At 45.6% G+C, this 23,460-nt stretch overlaps 1 protein-coding gene across 2 annotated transcripts; it reads right to left on the bottom strand.

Moving 5' to 3' along the window:
* Positions 1-227: 227 nt before the first annotated feature.
* LOC135537417 (protein-lysine methyltransferase METTL21C-like) lies at positions 228-4,288 on the bottom strand. 2 transcript variants are annotated; one of them, XM_064963586.1, is made up of 5 exons: positions 4,201-4,269; positions 3,708-4,043; positions 2,890-3,007; positions 984-1,229; positions 228-702 (listed from the first exon to the last, which is right to left on the bottom strand). In XM_064963586.1, the coding sequence occupies exons 2-5, from the start codon at positions 4,035-4,037 to the stop codon at positions 530-532; spliced, it is 867 nt and encodes a 288-aa protein (XP_064819658.1). In that variant the 5' UTR covers positions 4,038-4,043; positions 4,201-4,269; the 3' UTR covers positions 228-529. The 2 variants fall into 2 exon arrangements, with proteins under 2 accessions (XP_064819658.1, XP_064819657.1); XM_064963585.1 differs by having other exon boundaries at positions 3,708-4,288.
* Between the last annotated feature and the right edge of the window lie 19,172 nt (positions 4,289-23,460).

Genomic DNA, 23,460 nt, shown 5'->3' with positions numbered 1-23,460 from the left:
AGGTGAAGACATTTTCTATTTAATTTGGAACATTTTCTATAATTTTTATTTTACTTTTGAAGATGTGGAGTTGGTTGTGTAGATTGGTAGGAAAGAAATTCAATGTAATAAATGTTTCGATATGTTCAGGGCAGCAAAAAGTCAATGTGTAGACTTTTACTAGAAACTTTATATATCCATAACAAATTATATTTGAATACAGAATGGAACAAGACAACAAAGTACATACATCAATAATATGATCAATACAAACTACATATAACAACTATGTAAACAATAAAGTACTACATATAGCAGGTAAGTATTAAGTAGAACATCAAACATCAACAACTGACAACAACAGTAGTCCATCAACGTCCATTATCATTAGCCAAGATGGCCGCCTTCTGTCTTCAAGCATTTCCCAGAGGAAGAAGGGACAGGAAGTCTTGGTTACATTTGGCATAGTCTGCAGGATGTTAACTATTCCTCTGTCTTCCCTAATCCCTACCTTTTACACATTTACACATGGGCATAAACCTCTCCCATCTCAGCCAGCAGGGTGGTGTTGTAGGTGATCCTCTGTCTCTCTGCATGTGGCCATGAAGATCTGAACCTCTCCCATCTCAGCCAGCAGGGTGGTGTTGAAGGTGTTCTTGAAGTCCTCAGTGAATGCCAGGTCTGTGGGAAAACGGACCTTGTTGGCCCAGATCAGAGTGGTTCCTGGGAAATAAAATGAGTTGTTTTAAGGCTTTCATGTCTTACATTCGGGGATTTGTTGTACTTTAAACTGTTCAATGAATCTATCAATGAATCAACCGGTTCATCCAACAAATCAACCAAATAACCAACCAACCAATCAACGAATCAATAATTTAACAAATCAACCAATCAATCAATAAACCAATCAATAATTTAACAAATTAACCAATCAAACAATCAATCAATAAACAAATCAATAATTTAACCAATCAGTCAATCAACCAATCGGTCAATCAATCAACCTGGACGGCAGAAGTATCTCATGGTGAACAGCAGCTCTTCCAGGTAGTCATGGTGATACACCACGTCAGCCGCCAGCACGTAGTCATAGCGATAGACAGATCTAGGGTAGATGCGTTCCACGTCAGGACCCCAGGACAGAGCTGCAGCTTGGGGAGTGTTCCTACAACGCCCTCTTGTGTTACGGAGCAGGTTGGCTCTCAGGTTACCTATGATCTCTGGTAGGTCTGTAGCTGTGACCCAGGCACCTGGAGACAGGAAGCACTCTGTTATTCAACTAACAGACACACAGGTGGCCAGTACCAAATCAACCCCTAGCCACTAGTCGTCTAGTGCTGAGGACACGTCATGCAGATCTGAAAAGGTTGGATAGGTGTAAGTGGTATAGAATGCCGGGACCTCCTCCACCTTGATAGGACCTCCTCCACCTAGCTAGGACCTCCTCCACCTTGATAGGGCCTCCTCCACATTGATAGGACCTCCTCCACCTTGATAGGACCTCCTCCACCTAGCTAGGACCTCCTCCACCTTGATAGGACCTCCTCCACCTAGCTAGGACCTCCACTACCTTGCTAGGACCTCCTCCACCTTGATAGGACCTCCTCCACCTTGATAGGACCTCCTCCACCTAGCTAGGACCTCCACTACCTTGATAGGACCTCCTCCACCTAGCTAGGACCTCCACTACCTTGATAGGACCTCCTCCACCTTGATAGGACCTCCTCCACCTAGCTAGGACCTCTTCCACCTTGATAGGGCCTCCTCCACCTTGATAGGACCTCCTCCACCTTGATAGGGCCTCCTCCACCTTGATAGGACCTCCTCCACCTAGCTAGGACCTCCTCCACCTAGCTAGGACCTCCTCCACCTTGATAGGGCCTCCTCCACATTGATAGGACCTCCTCCACCTTGATAGGACCTCCTCCACATTGATAGGACCTCCTCCACCTAGCTAGGACCTCCTCCACCTTCATAGGACCTCCTCCACCTTGATAGGACCTCCTCCACCTAGCTAGGACCTCCTCCACCTTGATAGGACCTCCTCCACCTAGCTAGGATCTCCTCCACCTTCATAGGACCTCCTCCACCTTGATAGGACCTCCTCCACATTGATAGGACCTCCTCCACCTTGATAGGACCTCCTCCACCTTGCTAGGACCTCCTCCACCTTCATAGGACCTCCTCCACCTTGCTAGGACCTCCTCCACCTTCATAGGACCTCCTCCACCTTGATAGGACCTCCTCCACCTTGCTAGGAGCTCCTCCACCTTGATGGGACCTCCTCCACCTTGATAGGACCTCCTTCACCTTGATAGGACCTCCTCCACCTTGCTAGCCACCTTGGTAGGACCTCCTCCACCTTGCTAGCCACCTTGGTAGAACCTCCTCCACCTTGCTAGCCACCTTGGTAGGACCTCCTCCACCTTGCTAGCCGCCTTGATAGGACCTCCTCCACCTTGATAGGACCTCCTCCACCTTGATAGGACCTCCTCCACCTTGATAGGACCTCCTCCACCTTGATAGGACCTCCTCCACCTTGCTAGCCACCTTGGTAGGACCTCCTCCACCTTGCTAGCCACCTTGGTAGAACCTCCTCCACCTTGCTAGCCACCTTGGTAGGACCTCCTCCACCTTGCTAGCCGCCTTGATAGGACCTCCTCCACCTTGATAGGACCTCCTCCACCTTGATAGGACCTCCTCCACCTTGATAGGACCTCCTCCACCTTGATAGGACCTCCTCCACCTTGATAGGACCTCCTCCACCTTGATAGGGCCTCCTCCACCTTGCTAGGGCCTCCTCCACCTTGCTAGCCACCTTGATAGGCTAGGTAGAAATGTTGCCATATTACTTCACCTCTCTGATCTTCTCAGATGTACAATATGAGTAAATGTAATGTCCAGACTCACCTAGGAGTGTGGCTACAATAGACACTAGGCCAGGACCTGCTCCGAGCTCCAGCACTGCCTTGTCCGCCAGGTTCAACTGCTCAACGTTGGTCTCTAGGTAGTGACACAGAGCCAACGCCTGCAGGCAACCAGAGTTACTATAGAAACCATCATTATAGTTGTTAGAACTTCATTAATCATCGTCCATCCATCCACACTGAAATATTTAACCAATCATCATCCTCCATCCACACTGAAAAAATTAACCAATCATCATCCTCCATCCACACTGTGACAAAATTAACCAATCATCATCCTCCATCCACACTGTGACAAAATTAACCAATCATCATCCTCCATCCACACTGTGACAAAATTAACCAATCATCATCCTCCATCCACACTGTGACAAAATTAACCAATCATCATCCTCCATCCACACTGTGACAAAATTAACCAATCATCATCCTCCATCCATGAATGACTCACGGCTATCATTGTTATCTATGAATGTCATGTTAAATAGTAGACTAACTCACTGCTATCATTGTTATCTATGAATGTCATGTTAAATAGTAGACTAACTCACTGCTATCATTGTTATCTATGAATGTCATGTTAAATAGTAGACTGACTCACTGCTATCATTGTTATCTATGAATGTCATGTTAAATAGTAGACTAACTCACTGCTATCATTGTTATCTATGAATGTCATGTTAAATAGTAGACTAACTCACCGCTATCATTGTTATCTATGAATGTCATGTTAAATAGTAGACTAACTCACTGCTATCATTGTTATCTATGAATGTCATGTTAAATAGTAGACTGACTCACCGCTGGCCAGATGACAGCACCGTAAGAGTCCAAGGCCTCAAAGATGCTGATCTCCTCTCCTACGTAGCAAAACACCTCTTTACCAAACTTGGAGTAGGTAGTGGGGGCCCAGGCCTGCTCCTTCTGCTGCTGGGGTTCAGTCTCCTGGGCTTTGTCATCTGATTCCTCCTCACCGTCTATCACTGTTGTCTCGCTATTATCTTCCTCATCTTCATCTTCCTCTTCATCTTCCTCCTCTTCATCTTCCTCCTCATCTGACTCCTCATCATCATCCTTCTCATCCTCCTCATCTTTCTCCTCCTCTTGGTGAGGTGTGCGTAAAGGATCCATAGAAACCTGATAGATTACAATGTTACTTCCTCTGCACTGATATATAGTGTCGTAGCTGATATATAGTGTCGTAGCTGATATATAGTGTCGTAGCTGATATATAGTGTCGTAGCTGATATATAGTGTCGTAGCTGATGTCGCGGAGCTGATGTTGCGTTGATACCTTAGCTTCTAATGGTAACAGTCAGCCCTCTCTACAGGCTCAGTCTCTCCCTCACTTTGTAAACACAGCGTCCAACACTTGAGTTTTATCTCCCCTCCCTAACTTCACCCCTGCCTTTCTTCACTCCTCCCTGCACCCTGTTTGGTAACAACATATTTTTTGCTGCTTACAGCCTGTCACAGGCTACGCACTGTAATGACACCCTGACCCCCCCCCCCCCCCTCTAGCCTCGACCATCCCCGTATGGACGACCTCACAGAGAACTATGTTGGACTAAATGCACCGTCAACCAAATAATGGAACTAACATCTCACCCAAAATAACATCTCAGTCAATACACTCCTCATATTCTTTCCTGCATTGAAAAATACAGCGTGAACGGCTATTATGCCTCTATTCTGGCTCTATTCTGACTCTATTATGCCTCTATTCTGGCTCTATTCTGCCTCTATTCTGCCTCTATTCTGCCTCTATTCTAGCTCTATTCTGGCTCTATTCTGCCTCTATTCTGCCTCTATTCTGGCTCTATTCTGCCTCTATTCTGCCATTGAAAAATACAGCGTGAACGGCTATTATGCCTCTATTCTGGCTCTATTCTGACTCTATTATGCCTCTATTCCGCCTCTATTCTGCCTCTATTCTGCCTCTATTCTAGCTCTATTCTGGCTCTATTCTGCCTCTATTCTGCCTCTATTCTGGCTCTATTCTGGTTCTATTCTGGCTCTATTCTGGCTCTATTCTGGCTCTATTCTGGCTCTATTCTGCCTCTATTCTGGCTCTATTTTGACTCTATTCTGGCTCTATTCTGGTTCTATTCTGGCTCTATTCTGGCTCTATTCTGGCTCTATTCTGCCTCTATTCTGGCTCTATTTTGGCTCTATTCTGCCTCTATTCTGGCTCTATTCTGGCTCTATTCTGGCTCTATTCTGCCTCTATTCTGCCTCTATTCTGGCTCTATTTTGACTCTATTCTGCCTCTATTCTGCCTCTATTCTGCCTCTATTCTGGTTCTATTCTGGCTCTATTCTGGCTCTATTCTGCCTCTATTCTGGCTCTATTCTGGTTCTATTCTGGCTCTATTCTGGCTCTATTCTGGCTCTATTCTGGCTCTATTTTGACTCTATTCTGTTTCTATTCTGCCTCTATTCTGGCTCTATTTTGACTCTATTCTGCCTCTATTCTGGCTCTATTCTGGTTCTATTCTGGCTCTATTCTGCCTCTATTCTGCCTCTATTCTATCTCTATTCTGGCTCTATTCTGGCTCTTTTCTGGTTCTATTCTGGCTCTATTCTGCCTCTATTCTGGCTCTATTCTGGTTCTATTCTGGCTCTATTCTGCCTCTATTCTAGCTCTATTCTGGCTCTATTCTGCCTCTATTCTGCCTCTATTCTGCCTCTATTCTAGCTCTATTCTGGCTCTATTCTGGCTCTATTCTGGCTCTATTCTGCCTCTATTCTGGCTCTATTTTGACTCTATTCTGGCTCTATTCTGGTTCTATTCTGGCTCTATTCTGGCTCTATTCTGCCTCTATTCTGGCTCTATTTTGACTCTATTCTGGCTCTATTCTGCCTCTATTCTGGCTCTATTCTGGCTCTATTCTGGCTCTATTCTGGCTCTATTCTGCCTCTATTCTGGCTCTATTTTGACTCTATTCTGCCTCTATTCTGCCTCTATTCTGGCTTTATTCTGGTTCTATTCTGGCTCTATTCTGCCTCTATTCTGCCTCTATTCTGGCTCTATTCTGACTCTATTCTGGCTCTATTTTGACTCTATTCTGGCTCTATTCTGTTTCTATTCTGGCTCTATTTTGACTCTATTCTGCCTCTATTCTGGCTCTATTCTGGTTCTATTCTGGCTCTATTCTGGCTCTATTCTGGCTCTATTCTGCCTCTATTCTGGCTCTATTCTGCCTCTATTCTGGCTCTATTTTGACTCTATTCTGGCTCTATTCTGTTTCTATTCTGGCTCTATTTTGACTCTATTCTGCCTCTATTCTGGCTCTATTCTGGTTCTATTCTGGCTCTATTCTGTTTCTATTCTGGCTCTATTTTGACTCTATTCTGCCTCTATTCTGGCTCTATTCTGGTTCTATTCTGGTTCTATTCTGGCTCTATTCTGGCTCTTTTCTGGTTCTATTCTGGCTCTATTCTGCCTCTATTCTGCCTCTATTCTGGCTCTATTCTGGTTGTATTCTGGCTCTATTCTGCCTCTATTCTAGCTCTATTCTGGCTCTATTCTGCCTCTATTCTGGCTCTATTCTGGTTCTATTCTGGCTCTATTCTGGCTCTATTCTGGCTCTATTCTGGCTCTATTCTGGCTCTATTCTGCCTCTATTCTGACTCTATTTTGACTCTATTCTGGCTCTATTCTGGTTCTATTCTGGCTCTATTCTGGCTCTATTCTGGTTCTATTCTGGCTCTATTCTGGCTCTATTCTGCCTCTATTCTGGCTCTATTCTGCCTCTATTCTGCCTCTATTCTGGCTCTATTCTGGCTCTATTCTGGATCTATTCTGGCTCTATTCTAGCTCTATTCTGGCTCTATTCTAGCTCTATTCTGGCTCTATTCTAGCTCTATTCTTGCTCTATTCTAGCTATATTCTGGCCCATGTTGACTCCAATGCTTCGCACAGTTGTGTCAAGTTGGCTGGATGTCCTTTGGATGGTGGACCATTCTTGACACACAGAAAAATGTTGATTGTGAAAACCCCAGCAGCGTTGCAGTTCTTGACACAAACCCCCTGGTACCTACTACCATACCCCGTTCAAAGGCACTTTAATATTGTGCCTTGCCCATTCACCCTCCGAAAGGCACACACACACAATCCACGTCTCAAGACTTATAAAGCCTTCAACCTGTCTCCTCCCCTTCATCGACACTGATTGAACTGGATTTGGGATCTTTCAACTGGATTAAACTGGTCAGTCTATGTCATGGAAAAAGCAGGTGTTCTTAATGTTTTGTCCACTCAGTGTATGTGGCTGTAATATCTGTCCTGAGTCGTGACCTGTGTTGTCCTGACTCTGGTATGTCTGGAGCAGGTGTTCTTAATGTTTTGTCCACTCAGTGTATGTGGCTGTAATATCTGTCCTGACTCTGGTATGTCTGAAGCAGGTTTAGTAACAGTCTTGACCTCTGGGTCTGATTTAGTCTCCTTGTAGGGACACTTAGAAATGAGGTTAATTAAAAACAGGGAGTTCTCTGGTTCCCGGGTTTGCTTGGATCACCGAAATACCACTGTCTCAAGTTTAACTGATGCCAAGCTTGAGGAATCCACTTGGTCAACTTTACTTGGCCATCGCCCTTCTCCTATCAATACCTATTGGATATCGCCAACAAATGAGTCAAATCAGTATATATATATTTTTACCCCTTTTTCCCCCCAATTAATTGGTAGTTCCAGTCCTCTGAAACATGCCCCAACCGCACTGCTCCTTGACACAATGCCCACTTAACCCGGAAGTCAACAGTGCCCACTTAACTCAATGTCCACTTAACCCGGAAGTCAACAGTGCCCACTTAACTCAATGTCCACTTAACCCGGAAGTCAACAGTGCCCACTTAACTCAATGTCCACTTAACCCGGAAGTCAGCAGCACCAATGTGTCGGAGGAGCCGCCGAACACCTGGCGATTGTCTCAGTGTGCACTGCGCCCGGCCCACCACAAGAGTCGCTAGTGAGCAATGGGACGAGGACATCCCTGCCGGACAAACCCTCCCCGAACCCGGACGACGCTGGGCCAATTGTGCAACCGCCCGATGGGTCTCCCGGTCGCGGCCGGCTGCAACTGAATCTGGACTCCATAGATCCACCAGAGGACAGGGGTAATAGAACAGGGCTGTCTGCTAGCTGATCTACCCTCATAGATCCACCAGAGGACAGGGGTAACAGAACAGGGCTGTCTGCTAGCTGATCTACCCTCATAGATCCACCAGAGGACAGGGGTAACAGAACAGGGCTGTCTGCTAGCTGATCTACCCTCATAGATCCACCAGAGGACAGGGGTAACAGAACAGGGCTGTCTGCTAGCTGATCTACCCTCATAGATCCACCAGAGGACAGGGGTAACAGAACAGGGCTGTCTGCTAGCTGATCTACCCTCATAGATCCACCAGAGGACAGGGGTAACAGAACAGGGCTGTCTGCTAGCTGATCTACCCTCATAGCTCCACCAGAGGACAGGGGTAACAGAACAGGGCTGTCTGCTAGCTGATCTACCCTCATAGATCCACCAGAGGACAGGGGTAATAGAACAGGGCTGTCTGCTAGCTGATCTACCCTCATAGATCCACCAGAGGACAGGGGTAATAGAACAGGGCTGTCTGCTAGCTGATCTACCCTCATAGCTCCACCAGAGGACAGGGGTAACAGAACAGGGCTGTCTGCCAGCTGATCTACCCTCATAGATCCACCAGAGGACAGGGTTAACAGAACAGGGCTGTCTGCTAGCTGATCTGCCCTCATAGATCCACCAGAGGACAGGGGTAACAGAACAGGGCTGTCTGCTAGCTGATCTACCCTCATAGCTCCACCAGAGGACAGGGGTAACAGAACAGGGCTGTCTGCTAGCTGATCTACCCTCATAGATCCACCAGAGGACAGGGGTAACAGAACAGGGCTGTCTGCTAGCTGATCTACCCTCATAGCTCCACCAGAGGACAGGGGTAACAGAACAGGGCTGTCTGCTAGCTGATCTACCCTCATAGCTCCACCAGAGGACAGGGGTAACAGAACAGGGCTGTCTGCTAGCTGATCTACCCTCATAGATTCACCAGAGGACAGGGGTAACAGAACAGGGCTGTCTGCTAGCGGATCTACCCTCATATATTCACCAGAGGACAGGGGTAATAGAACAGGGCTGTCTGCTAGCTGATCTACCCTCATAGATTCACCAGAGGACAGGGGTAACAGAACAGGGCTGTCTGCTAGCTGATCTACCCTCATAGATCCACCAGAGGACAGGGGTAACAGAACAGGGCTGTCTGCTAGCGGATCTACCCTCATATATTCACCAGAGGACAGGGGTAATAGAACAGGGCTGTCTGCTAGCTGATCTACCCTCATAGATCCACCAGAGGACAGGGGTAACAGAACAGGGCTGTCTGCTAGCTGATCTACCCTCATAGATCCACCAGAGGACAGGGGTAACAGAACAGGGCTGTCTGCTAGCTGATCTACCCTCATAGATCCACCAGAGGACAGGGGTAATAGAACAGGGCTGTCTGCTAGCTGATCTACCCTCATATATTCACCAGAGGACAGGGGTAATAGAACAGGGCTGTCTGCTAGCTGATCTACCGTCATAGCTCCACCAGAGGACAGGGGTAATAGAACAGGGCTGTCTGCTAGCTGATCTACCCTCATAACTCCACCAGAGGACAGGGGTAACAGAACAGGGCTGTCTGCTAGCTGATCTACCCTCATAGATCCACCAGAGGACAGGGGTAATAGAACAGGGCTGTCTGCTAGCTGATCTACCCTCATAGCTCCACCAGAGGACAGGGTTAACAGAACAGGGCTGTCTGCTAGCTGATCTACCCTCATAGCTCCACCAGAGGACAGGGTTAACAGAACAGGGCTGTCTGCAGTGCAATCTCATATGTCAGACCCCGGGCAGACCCCAAGACAGGTCATCAGGGGGAATTTGTAACTCTGACCTCCCATTAAAAACTGTTTTGATTTAGTCAGCGTTTGGCCTGGGTATGAGAATTTGACCTGAATACGCCAGCTCTCGGGTTTCTGATATGACCGTTAAAACCAAATCTAATCCAGCCCGAAACCCTTTTGTCAGAGGTCCTTGGTATGCCCCTGCCTCTGCCCTACATAGCTCGGTATGAGGGGGTCTGATGAGGGGGACAGGGCTAAATGGCTGGTCCACAGAGAGAGGGAGTGATGTCATTGTCTGGTTCTGTTGTGGTATTGTTGTACTGTGACCTTTTATACTGGTTTTGACTTGGTAACCAATAGCAAGCCATTTCTAGATTTAACCTATCATAGAGGGCAGAGGTTGCCGGGTGAACTGGTTCAAATGGCAGCTTGGAGGCAACCCCCATTCCAGTATGTTGTTGTACTGTGACCAACCCCCATTCCAGTATGTTGTTGTGGTATTGCTGTACTGTGACCAACCCCCATACCAGTATGTTGTTGTAGTATTGTTGTACTGTGACCAACCCCCATTCCAGTATGTTGTTTGACATTTAGGTTTTCTGACCAGGACGTTATATACAGCATCTCTCTCTGTCATATATCTGGTTGGCCTCTCTAAGGACTAGATAACCTTTATTTAACCAGGCAAGTCAGCTAAGAACAAATTCTTATTTTCAATGACTGCCTGGGAACAGTGGGTTAACTGCCTGTTCAGGGGGGCAGAACGACAGATTTTTACCTTGTCAGCTCGGGGAGTTGAACTTGCAACCTTTCGGTTACTAGGGGGTGGGTGTGTGTGTGTGTGTGTGTGTGTGTGTGTGTGTGTGTGTGTGTGTGTGTGTGTGTGTGTGTGTGTGTGTGTGTGTGCGTGCGTGCGTGCGTGCGTGCGTGCGTGTATGTTTAGTTGTGGTAGGGGGTCTGGTGTTGTAGTGTTATGGGGGGGGTTATGTTTAGTTGTGGTAGGGGGTCTGGTGTTGTAGTGTTATGGGGGGGGGTTATGTTTAGTTGTGGTAGGGGGTCTGGTGTTGTAGTGTTATGGGGGTATGTTTAGTTGTGGTAGGGGGTCTGGTGTTGTAGTGTTATGGGGGGTATGTTTAGTTGTGGTAGGGGGTCTGGTGTTGTAGTGTTATGGGGGGGGGTATGTTTAGTTGTGGTAGGGGGCCTGGTGTTGTAGTGTTATGGGGGGGGTATGTTTAGTTGTGGTAGGGGGTCTGGTGTTGTAGTGTTATGGGGGGGGGTGTTTAGTTGTGGTAGGGGGTCTGGTGTTGTAGTGTTATGGGGGGGGGGGGGTATGTTTAGTTGTGGTAGGGGGCCTGGTGTTGTAGTGTTATGGGGGGGTAAGTTTAGTTGTGGTAGGGGGTCTGGTGTTATAGTGTTATGGGGGGGGGGGGGTATGTTTAGTTGTGGTAGGGGGCCTGGTGTTGTAGTGTTATGGGGGGGGGCATGTTTAGTTGTGGTAGGGGGTCTGGTGTTGTGGTGTTATGGGGGGGTATGTTTAGTTGTGGTAGGGGGCCTGGTGTTGTAGTGTTATGGGGGGTATGTTTAGTTGTGGTAGGGGGTCTGGTGTTGTAGTGTTATGGGGGGGGTTATGTTTAGTTGTGGTAGGGGGTCTGGTGTTGTAGTGTTATGGGGGGGTATGTTTAGTTGTGGTAGGGGGTCTGGTGTTGTAGTGTTATGGGGGGGTATGTTTAGTTGTGGTAGGGGGCCTGGTGTTATAGTGTTATGGGGGGTATGTTTAGTTGTGGTAGGGGTCTGGTGTTGTAGTGTTATGGGGGGTATGTTTAGTTGTGGTAGGGGGTCTGGTGTTGTAGTGTTATGGGGGGGTATGTTTAGTTGTGGTAGGGGGTCTGGTGTTGTAGTGTTATGGGGGGGGTATGTTTAGTTGTGGTAGGGGGTCTGGTGTTGTAGTGTTATGTGGGGGTATGTTTAGTTGTGGTAGGGGGTCTGGTGTTGTAGTGTTATGGGGGGGGGTATGTTTAGTTGTGGTAGGGGGTCTGGTGTTGTAGTGTTATGGGGGGTATGTTTAGTTGTGGTAGGGGGTCTGGTGTTATAGTGTTATGGGGGGGGGTATGTTTAGTTGTGGTAGGGGGTCTGGTGTTATAGTGTTATGGGGGGGGTCTGGTGTTGTAGTGTTATGGGGGTATGTTTAGTTGTGGTAGGGGGTCTGGTGTTGTAGTGTTATGGGGGGGGGGTATGTTTAGTTGTGGTAGGGGGCCTGGTGTTATAGTGTTATGGGGGGGGGTATGTTTAGTTGTGGTAGGAGGTCTGGTGTTGTAGTGTTATGGGGGGGTATGTTTAGTTGTGGTAGGGGGTCTGGTGTTGTAGTGTTATGGGGGGTATGTTTAGTTGTGGTAGGGGGTCTGGTGTTGTAGTGTTATGGGGGGGGGTATGTTTAGTTGTGGTAGGGGTCTGGTGTTATAGTGTTATGGGGGGTATGTTTAGTTGTGGTAGGGGGTCTGGACTTATAGTGTTATGGGGGGGGGTATGTTTAGTTGTGGTAGGGGTCTGGTGTTGTAGTGTTATGGGGGGGGGGTATGTTTAGTTGTGGTAGGGGGTCTGGTGTTGTAGTGTTATGGGGGGGGGTATGTTTAGTTGTGGTAGGGGGTCTGGTGTTGTAGTGTTATGGGGGGTATGTTTAGTTGTGGTAGGGGGTCTGGTATTATAGTGTTATGGGAGGGGGTATGTTTAGTTGTGGTAGGGGTCTGGTGTTGTAGTGTTATGGGGGGTATGTTTAGTTGTGGTAGGGGGTCTGGTGTTATAGTGTTATGGGGGGGTATGTTTAGTTGTGGTAGGGGGTCTGGTGTTGTAGTGTTATGGGGGGGTATGTTTAGTTGTGGTAGAGGGTCTGGTGTTGTGGTGTTATGGGGGGTATGTTTAGTTGTGGTAGGGGGTCTGGTGTTGTAGTGTTATGGGGGGTATGTTTAGTTGTGGTAGGGGGTCTGGTGCTGTAGTGTTATGGGGGGGGGGGTATGTTTAGTTGTGGTAGGGGGTCTGGTGTTGTAGTGTTATGGGGGGGTATGTTTAGTTGTGGTAGGGGGTCTGGTGTTGTAGTGTTATGGGGGAGTATGTTTAGTTGTGGTAGGGGGTCTGGTGTTGTGGTGTTATGGGGGGGGGGTATGTTTAGTTGTGGTAGGGGGTCTGGTGTTGTAGTGTTATGGGGGGGGTATGTTTAGTTGTGGTAGTGGGTCTGGTGTTATAGTGTTATGGGGGGTATGTTTAGTTGTGGTAGGGGTCTGGTGTTGTAGTGTTATGGGGGGTGGGTGTGTTTAGTTGTGGTAGGGGGTCTGGTGTTGTGGTGTTATGGGGGGTATGTTTAGTTGTGGTAGGGGGTCTGGTGTTGTAGTGTTATAGGGGGGGGTATGTTTAGTTGTGGTAGGGGGTCTGGTGTTGTAGTGTTATGGGGGGGTATGTTTAGTTGTGGTAGGGGGTCTGGTGTTGTAGTGTTATGGGGGGTATGTTTAGTTGTGGTAGGGGGTCTGGTGTTGTAGTGTTATGTGGGGGTATGTTTAGTTGTGGTAGGGGGTCTGGTGTTGTAGTGTTATGGGGGGGTATGTTTAGTTGTGGTAGGGGGTCTGGTGTTGTAGTGTTATGGGGGGGTATGTTTAGTTGTGGTAGGGGGTCTGGTGTTATAGTGTTATGGGGGGGGGTATGTTTAGTTGTGGTAGGGGGTCTGGTGTTGTAGTGTTATGGGGGGGGGTCTGGTGTTGTAGTGTTATGGGGGGTATGTTTAGTTGTGGTAGGGGGTCTGGTGTTGTAGTGTTATGGGGGGGTATGTTTAGTTGTGGTAGGGGGCCTGGTGTTATAGTGTTATGGGGGGGTATGTTTAGTTGTGGTAGGGGGTCTGGTGTTGTGGTGTTATGGGGGGTATGTTTAGTTGTGGTAGGGGGTCTGGTGTTGTGGTGTTATGGGGGGGGTATGTTTAGTTGTGGTAGGGGGTCTGGTGTTGTAGTGTTATGGGGGTGTGTTTAGTTGTGGTAGGGGGTCTGGTGTTGTAGTGTTATGGGGGGGTGTGTTTAGTTGTGGTAGGGGGTCTGGTGTTATAGTGTTATGGGGGGGGGTATGTTTAGTTGTGGTAGGGGGCTGGTGTTGTAGTGTTATGGGGGGGGGGTCTGGTGTTGTAGTGTATGTTTAGTTGTGGTAGGGGGTCTGGTGTTATAGTGTTATGGGGGGGTATGTTTAGTTGTGGTAGGGGGTCTGGTGTTGTAGTGTTATGGGGGGGGTATGTTTAGTTGTGGTAGGGGGTCTGGTGTTGTAGTGTTATGGGGGGTATGTTTAGTTGTGGTAGGGGGTCTGGTGTTGTAGTGTTATGGGGGGGGGTATGTTTAGTTGTGGTAGGGGGTCTGGTTTGTTGTTATGGGGGGGTATGTTTAGTTGTGGTAGGGGGTCTGGTGTTGTAGTGTTATGGGGGTATGTTTAGTCGTGGTAGGGGGTCTGGTGTTGTAGTGTTATGGGGGGTATGTTTAGTTGTGGTAGGGGTCTGGTGTTGTAGTGTTATGGGGGGTATGTTTAGTTGTGGTAGGGGGTCTGGTGTTGTAGTGTTATGGGGGTTATGTTTAGTTGTGGTAGGTGTTGTAGTGTTATGGGGGGTATGTTTAGTTGTGGTAGGGGGTCAGGTGTTGTAGTGTTATGGGGGGTATGTTTAGTTGTGGTAGGGGTCAGGTGTTGTAGTGTTATGGGGGTTATGTTTAGTTGTGGTAGGGGGTCTGGTGTTGTAGTGTTATGGGGGGTATGTTTAGTTGTGGTAGGGGGTCTGGTGTTGTAGTGTTATGGGGGGTATGTTTAGTTGTGGTAGGGGGTCTGGTGTTGTAGTGTTATGGGGGGGTATGTTTAGTTGTGGTAGGGGGTCTGGTGTTGTAGTGTTATGGGGGGGGGGTATGTTTAGTTGTGGTAGGGGGTCTGGTGTTGTAGTGTTATGGGGGGGGGTATGTTTAGTTGTGGTAGGGGGTCTGGTGTTGTAGTGTTATGGGGGGTATGTTTAGTTGTGGTAGGGGGTCTGGTGTTGTAGTGTTATGGGGGGGGGTATGTTTAGTTGTGGTAGGGGGTCTGGTGTTGTAGTGTTATGGGGGGGTATGTTTAGTTGTGGTAGGGGGTCTGGTGTTGTAGTGTTATGGGGGGTATGTTTAGTTGTGGTAGGGGGTCTGGTGTTGTGGTGTTATGGGGGGGGTATGTTTAGTTGTGGTAGGGGGTCTGGTGTTGTAGTGTTATGGGGGGTATGTTTAGTTGTGGTAGGGGTCTGGTGTTATAGTGTTATGGGGGGTATGTTTAGTTGTGGTAGGAGGTCTGGTGTTGTAGTGTTATGGGGGGGTATGTTTAGTTGTGGTAGGGGGTCTGGTGTTGTAGTGTTATGGGGGGGTATGTTTAGTTGTGGTAGGGGGTCTGGTGTTATAGTGTTATGGGGGTATGTTTAGTTGTGGTAGGGGGTCTGGACTTATAGTGTTATGGGGGGGTATGTTTAGTTGTGGTAGAGGGTCTGGTGTTGTAGTGTTATGGGGGGGGTATGTTTAGTTGTGGTAGGGGGTCTGGTGTTGTAGTGTTATGGGGGGGGGTATGTTTAGTTGTGGTAGGGGGTCTGGTGTTGTAGTGTTATGGGGGGTATGTTTAGTTGTGGTAGGGGTCTGGTATTATAGTGTTATGGGAGGGGGTATGTTTAGTTGTGGTAGGGGGTCTGGTGTTGTAGTGTTATGGGGGGGTATGTTTAGTTGTGGTAGGGGGTCTGGTGTTATAGTGTTATGGGGGGGTATGTTTAGTTGTGGTAGGGGGTCTGGTGTTGTAGTGTTATGGGGGGGTATGTTTAGTTGTGGTAGAGGGTCTGGTGTTGTGGTGTTATGGGGGTATGTTTAGTTGTGGTAGGGGGTCTGGTGTTGTAGTGTTATGGGGGGTATGTTTAGTTGTGGTAGGGGGTCTGGTGCTGTAGTGTTATGGGGGGGGGGGGGGGTATGTTTAGTTGTGGTAGGGGTCTGGTGTTGTAGTGTTATGGGGGGTATGTTTAGTTGTGGTAGGGGGTCTGGTGTTGTAGTGTTATGGGGGAGTATGTTTAGTTGTGGTAGGGGGTCTGGTGTTGTGGTGTTATGGGGGGTATGTTTAGTTGTGGTAGTGGGTCTGGTGTTATAGTGTTATGGGGGGTATGTTTAGTTGTGGTAGGGGGTCTGGTGTTGTAGTGTTATGGGGGTGTGTTTAGTTGTGGTAGGGGTCTGGTGTTGTGTGTTATGGGGGGTTTAGTTGTGGTAGGGGGTCTGGTGTTGTAGTGTTATAGGGGGGTATGTTTAGTTGTGGTAGGGGGTCTGGTGTTGTAGTGTTATGGGGGGGGGTATGTTTAGTTGTGGTAGGGGGTCTGGTGTTGTAGTGTTATGGGGGGGTATGTTTAGTTGTGGTAGGGGTCTGGTGTTGTAGTGTTATGTGGGGGTATGTTTAGTTGTGGTAGGGGGTCTGGTGTTGTAGTGTTATGGGGGGGTATGTTTAGTTGTGGTAGGGGGTCTGGTGTTGTAGTGTTATGGGGGGGTATGTTTAGTTGTGGTAGGGGTCTGGTGTTATAGTGTTATGGGGGGGGGGGGGGGGGGGTATGTTTAGTTGTGGTAGGGGTCTGGTGTTATAGTGTTATGGGGGGGGGTCTGGTGTTGTAGTGTTATGGGGGGTATGTTTAGTTGTGGTAGGGGGTCTGGTGTTGTAGTGTTATGGGGGGGTATGTTTAGTTGTGGTAGGGGGCCTGGTGTTATAGTGTTATGGGGGGGGGTATGTTTAGTTGTGGTAGGGGTCTGGTGTTGTGGTGTTATGGGGGTATGTTTAGTTGTGGTAGGGGGTCTGGTGTTGTGGTGTTATGGGGGGGGGTATGTTTAGTTGTGGTAGGGGGTCTGGTGTTGTAGTGTTATGGGGGTGTGTTTAGTTGTGGTAGGGGTCTGGTGTTGTAGTGTTATGGGGGTGTGTTTAGTTGTGGTAGGGGGTCTGGTGTTATAGTGTTATGGGGGGGGTATGTTTAGTTGTGGTAGGGGGACTGGTGTTGTAGTGTTATGGGGGGGGGTATGTTTAGTTGTGGTAGGGGGTCTGGTGTTATAGTGTTATGGGGGGGTATGTTTAGTTGTGGTAGGGGGTCTGGTGTTGTAGTGTTATGGGGGGGGGTATGTTTAGTTGTGGTAGGGGGTCTGGTGTTGTAGTGTTATGGGGGGGTATGTTTAGTTGTGGTAGGGGGTCTGGTGTTGTAGTGTTATGGGGGGGGGTATGTTTATGTTTAGTTGTGGTAGGGGGTCTGGTGTTGTGGTGTTATGGGGGGGGGTATGTTTAGTTGTGGTAGGGGTCTGGTGTTGTAGTGTTATGGGGGGTATGTTTAGTTGTGGTAGGGGGTCTGGTGTTGTAGTGTTATGGGGGGTATGTTTAGTTGTGGTAGGGGTCTGGTGTTGTAGTGTTATGGGGGGGGGTATGTTTAGTTGTGGTAGGGGTCTGGTGTTGTAGTGTTATGGGGGGTTATGTTTAGTTGTGGTAGGTGGTCTGGTGTTGTAGTGTTATGGGGGGTATGTTTAGTTGTGGTAGGGGGTCAGGTGTTGTAGTGTTATGGGGGGGTATGTTTAGTTGTGGTAGGGGGTCAGGTGTTGTAGTGTTATGGGGGTTATGTTTAGTTGTGGTAGGGGGTCTGGTGTTGTAGTGTTATGGGGGGGTATGTTTAGTTGTGGTAGGGGGTCTGGTGTTGTAGTGTTATGGGGGGTATGTTTAGTTGTGGTAGGTGGTCTGGTGTTGTAGTGTTATGGGGGGGTATGTTTAGTTGTGGTAGGGGGTCTGGTGTTGTAGTGTTATGGGGGGGTATGTTTAGTTGTGGTAGGGGGTCTGGTGTTGTAGTGTTATGGGGGGTATGTTTAGTTGTGGTAGGGGGTCTGGTGTTGTAGTGTTATGGGGGGTTATGTTTAGTTGTGGTAGGGGGTCTGGTGTTGTAGTGTTATGGGGGGGTATGTTTAGTTGTGGTAGGGGGTCTGGTGTTGTAGTGTTATGGGGGGTATGTTTAGTTGTGGTAGGGGGTCTGGTGTTGTAGTGTTATGGGGGGGTATGTTTAGTTGTGGTAGGGGGTCTGGTGTTGTAGTGTTAGGGGGGGTATGTTTAGTTGTGGTAGGGGGTCTGGTGTTGTAGTGTTATGGGGGGGTATGTTTAGTTGTGGTAGGGGGTCTGGTGTTGTAGTGTTATGGGGGTATGTTTAGTTGTGGTAGGGGGTCTGGTGTTGTAGTGTTAGGGGGGTATGTTTAGTTGTGGTAGGGGGTCTGGTGTTGTAGTGTTATGGGGGGGTATGTTTAGTTGTGGTAGGGGGTCTGGTGTTGTAGTGTTATGGGGGGTATGTTTAGTTGTGGTAGGGGTCTGGTGTTGTAGTGTTATGGGGGGTATGTTTAGTTGTGGTAGGGGGTCTGGTGTTGTAGTGTTATGGGGGGGTATGTTTAGTTGTGGTAGGGGGTCTGGTGTTGTAGTGTTATGGGGGGGGGGGGTATGTTTAGTTGTGGTAGGGGGTCTGGTGTTGTAGTGTTATGGGGGGTATGTTTAGTTGTGGTAGGGGGTCTGGTGTTATAGTGTTATGGGGGGTATGTTTAGTTGTGGTAGGGGTCTGGTGTTACAGTGTTATGGGGGGGTATGTTTAGTTGTGGTAGGGGGTCTGGTGTTGTAGTGTTATGGGGGGTATGTTTAGTTGTGGTAGGGGTCTGGTGTGTTAGTGTTATGGGGGGGTATGTTTAGTTGTGGTAGGGGGTCTGGTGTTGTAGTGTTATGGGGGGGGGTATGTTTAGTTGTGGTAGGGGGTCGGGTGTTGTAGTGTTATGGGGGGGTATGTTTAGTTGTGGTAGGGGGTCTGGTGTTGTAGTGTTATGGGGGGGTATGTTTAGTTGTGGTAGGGGTCTGGTGTTGTAGTGTTATGGGGGGGGGGGTATGTTTAGTTGTGGTAGGGGGTCTGGTGTTGTAGTGTTATGGGGGGGTATCTCACCACATTGGAGACTGAAATAGTATGAGGGATGACAGAGAGGATGAGGTATGTCTTAAGATGTCTCCGGATGGGAAATGAGAGTCTCCATGGATCTCCCTCTGGCAGGGCAGACGGGTCGTACTGATGGGTGGACCGTCTCACCTCAACCCCTCTCTGACCCAAATCCTTTTCTCTTCAGCAGCCTGACAGATAAAACCACTTCTTATCCAGAACAATATACAGACCAGAGGTGTTTATAATGTAGTGTATTTACAGACCAGAGGTGTTTAAAATGTAGTGTATTTATAGACCAGAGGTGTTTATAATGTCCTGTATTTACAGACCAGAGGTGTTTATAATGTACTGTATTTACAGACCAGAGGTGTTTATAATGTCCTGTATTTACAGACCAGAGGTGTTTATAATGTCCTGTATTTATAGACCAGAGGTGTTTATAATGTCCTGTATTTACAGACCAGAGGTGTTTATAATGTACTGTATTTATAGACCAGAGGTGTTTATAATGTAGTGTATTTATAGACCAGAGGTGTTTATAATGTCCTGTATTTACAGACCAGAGGTGTTTATAATGTAGTGTATTTATAGACCAGAGGTGTTTATAATGTCCTGTATTTACAGACCAGAGGTGTTTATAATGTAGTGTATTTACAGACCAGAGGTGTTTATAATGTACTGTATTTACAGACCAGAGGTGTTTATAATGTCCTGTATTTACAGACCAGAGGTGTTTATAATGTAGTGTATTTATAGACCAGAGGTGTTTAAAATGTAGTGTATTTATAGACCAGAGGTGTTTATAATGTAGTGTATTTACAGACCAGAGGTGTTTATAATGTAGTGTATATACAGACCAGAGGTGTTTATAATGTCCTGTATTTACAGACCAGAGGTGTTTATAATGTACTGTATTTACAGACCAGAGGTGTTTATAATGTCCTGTATTTACAGACCAGAGGTGTTTATAATGTCCTGTATTTACAGACCAGAGGTGTTTATAATGTAGTGTATTTACAGACCAGAGGTGTTTATAATGTCCTGTATTTATAGACCAGAGGTGTTTATAATGTACTGTATTTACAGACCAGAGGTGTTTATAATGTAGTGTATTTACAGACCAGAGGTGTTTATAATGTACTGTATTTACAGACCAGAGGTGTTTATAATGTAGTGTATTTACAGACCAGAGGTGTTTATAATGTAGTGTATTTACAGACCAGAGGTGTTTATAATGTAGTGTATTTATAGACCAGAGGTGTTTATAATGTAGTGTATTTACAGACCAGAGGTGTTTATAATGTCCTGTATTTATAGACCAGAGGTGTTTATAATGTCCTGTATTTATAGACCAGAGGTGTTTATAATGTAGTGTATTTACAGACCAGAGGTGTTTATAATGTCCTGTATTTATAGACCAGAGGTGTTTATAATGTCCTGTATTTACAGACCAGAGGTGTTTATAATGTCCTGTATTTACAGACCAGAGGTGTTTATAATGTCCTGTATTTACAGACCAGAGGTGTTTATAATGTCCTGTATTTACAGACCAGAGGTGTTTATAATGTACTGTATTTACAGACCAGAGGTGTTTATAATGTCCTGTATTTACAGACCAGAGGTGTTTATAATGTCCTGTATTTATAGACCAGAGGTGTTTATAATGTAGTGTATTTACAGACCAGAGGTGTTTATAATGTAGTGTATTTATAGACCAGAGGTGTTTATAATGTCCTGTATTTATAGACCAGAGGTGTTTATAATGTAGTGTATTTATAGACCAGAGGTGTTTATAATGTCCTGTATTTATAGACCAGAGGTGTTTATAATGTACTGTATTTATAGACCAGAGGTGTTTATAATGTAGTGTATTTACAGACCAGAGGTGTTTATAATGTCCTGTATTTATAGACCAGAGGTGTTTATAATGTAGTGTATTTACAGACCAGAGGTGTTTATAATGTACTGTATTTATAGACCAGAGGTGTTTATAATGTCCTGTATTTACAGACCAGAGGTGTTTATAATGTAGTGTATTTACAGACCAGAGGTGTTTATAATGTACTGTATTTACAGACCAGAGGTGTTTATAATGTACTGTATTTACAGACCAGAGGTGTTTATAATGTAGTGTATTTACAGACCAGAGGTGTTTATAATGTCCTGTATTTACAGACCAGAGGTGTTTATAATGTCCTGTATTTACAGACCAGAGGTGTTTATAATGTAGTGTATTTACAGACCAGAGGTGTTTATAATGTAGTGTATTTACAGACCAGAGGTGTTTATAATGTACTGTATTTACAGACCAGAGGTGTTTATAATGTCCTGTATTTACAGACCAGAGGTGTTTATAATGTAGTGTATTTACAGACCAGAGGTGTTTATAATGTAGTGTATTTACAGACCAGAGGTGTTTATAATGTCCTGTATTTACAGACCAGAGGTGTTTATAATGTCCTGTATTTACAGACCAGAGGTGTTTATAATGTAGTGTATTTACAGACCAGAGGTGTTTATAATGTCCTGTATTTACAGACCAGAGGTGTTTATAATGTCCTGTATTTACAGACCAGAGGTGTTTATAATGTCCTGTATTTACAGACCAGAGGTGTTTATAATGTAGTGTATTTACAGACCAGAGGTGTTTATAATGTACTGTATTTACAGACCAGAGGTGTTTATAATGTCCTGTATTTACAGACCAGAGGTGTTTATAATGTCCTGTATTTACAGACCAGAGGTGTTTATAATGTACTGTATTTACAGACCAGAGGTGTTTATAATGTCCTGTATTTACAGACCAGAGGTGTTTATAATGTCCTGTATTTACAGACCAGAGGTGTTTATAATGTACTGTATTTACAGACCAGAGGTGTTTATAATGTAGTGTATTTACAGACCAGAGGTGTTTATAATGTAGTGTATTTACAGACCAGAGGTGTTTATAATGTCCTGTATTTACAGACCAGAGGTGTTTATAATGTAGTGTATTTACAGACCAGAGGTGTTTATAATGTCCTGTATTTACAGACCAGAGGTGTTTATAATGTCCTGTATTTACAGACCAGAGGTGTTTATAATGTAGTGTATTTACAGACCAGAGGTGTTTATAATGTACTGTATTTACAGACCAGAGGTGTTTATAATGTAGTGTATTTACAGACCAGAGGTGTTTATAATGTACTGTATTTACAGACCAGAGGTGTTTATAATGTAGTGTATTTACAGACCAGAGGTGTTTATAATGTCCTGTATTTATAGACCAGAGGTGTTTATAATGTACTGTATTTACAGACCAGAGGTGTTTATAATGTCCTGTATTTATAGACCAGAGGTGTTTATAATGTACTGTATTTACAGACCAGAGGTGTTTATAATGTCCTGTATTTATAGACCAGAGGTGTTTATAATGTACTGTATTTACAGACCAGAGGTGTTTATAATGTCCTGTATTTACAGACCAGAGGTGTTTATAATGTAGTGTATTTACAGACCAGAGGTGTTTATAATGTCCTGTATTTACAGACCAGAGGTGTTTATAATGTCCTGTATTTACAGACCAGAGGTGTTTATAATGTCCTGTATTTACAGACCAGAGGTGTTTATAATGTAGTGTATTTACAGACCAGAGGTGTTTATAATGTACTGTATTTACAGACCAGAGGTGTTTATAATGTAGTGTATTTACAGACCAGAGGTGTTTATAATGTACTGTATTTACAGACCAGAGGTGTTTATAATGTAGTGTATTTACAGACCAGAGGTGTTTATAATGTCCTGTATTTATAGACCAGAGGTGTTTATAATGTACTGTATTTACAGACCAGAGGTGTTTATAATGTCCTGTATTTATAGACCAGAGGTGTTTATAATGTACTGTATTTACAGACCAGAGGTGTTTATAATGTCCTGTATTTATAGACCAGAGGTGTTTATAATGTACTGTATTTACAGACCAGAGGTGTTTATAATGTACTGTATTTACAGACCAGAGGTGTTTATAATGTCCTGTATTTACAGACCAGAGGTGTTAATAATGTAGTGTATTTACAGACCAGAGGTGTTTATAATGTCCTGTATTTATAGACCAGAGGTGTTTATAATGTCCTGTATTTACAGACCAGAGGTGTTTATAATGTAGTGTATTTACAGACCAGAGGTGTTTATAATGTCCTGTATTTACAGACCAGAGGTGTTTATAATGTCCTGTATTTACAGACCAGAGGTGTTTATAATGTACTGTATTTATAGACCAGAGGTGTTTATAATGTAGTGTATTTATAGACCAGAGGTGTTTATAATGTCCTGTATTTACAGACCAGAGGTGTTTATAATGTACTGTATTTACAGACCAGAGGTGTTTATAATGTCCTGTATTTATAGACCAGAGGTGTTTATAATGTAGTGTATTTACAGACCAGAGGTGTTTATAATGTACTGTATTTACAGACCAGAGGTGTTTATAATGTCCTGTATTTACAGACCAGAGGTGTTTATAATGTCCTGTATTTATAGACCAGAGGTGTTTATAATGTCCTGTATTTACAGACCAGAGGTGTTTATAATGTACTGTATTTACAGACCAGAGGTGTTTATAATGTAGTGTATTTACAGACCAGAGGTGTTTATAATGTAGTGTATTTACAGACCAGAGGTGTTTATAATGTACTGTAT

Source organism: Oncorhynchus masou, unplaced genomic scaffold (genome assembly GCF_036934945.1).
Source record: "Oncorhynchus masou masou isolate Uvic2021 unplaced genomic scaffold, UVic_Omas_1.1 unplaced_scaffold_769, whole genome shotgun sequence".
Lineage (NCBI taxonomy): Eukaryota > Metazoa > Chordata > Actinopteri > Salmoniformes > Salmonidae > Oncorhynchus > Oncorhynchus masou.
The sequence above is the reverse complement of the archived record's forward strand: the minus strand, read 5'-3'. Positions and strand labels throughout refer to the sequence as shown.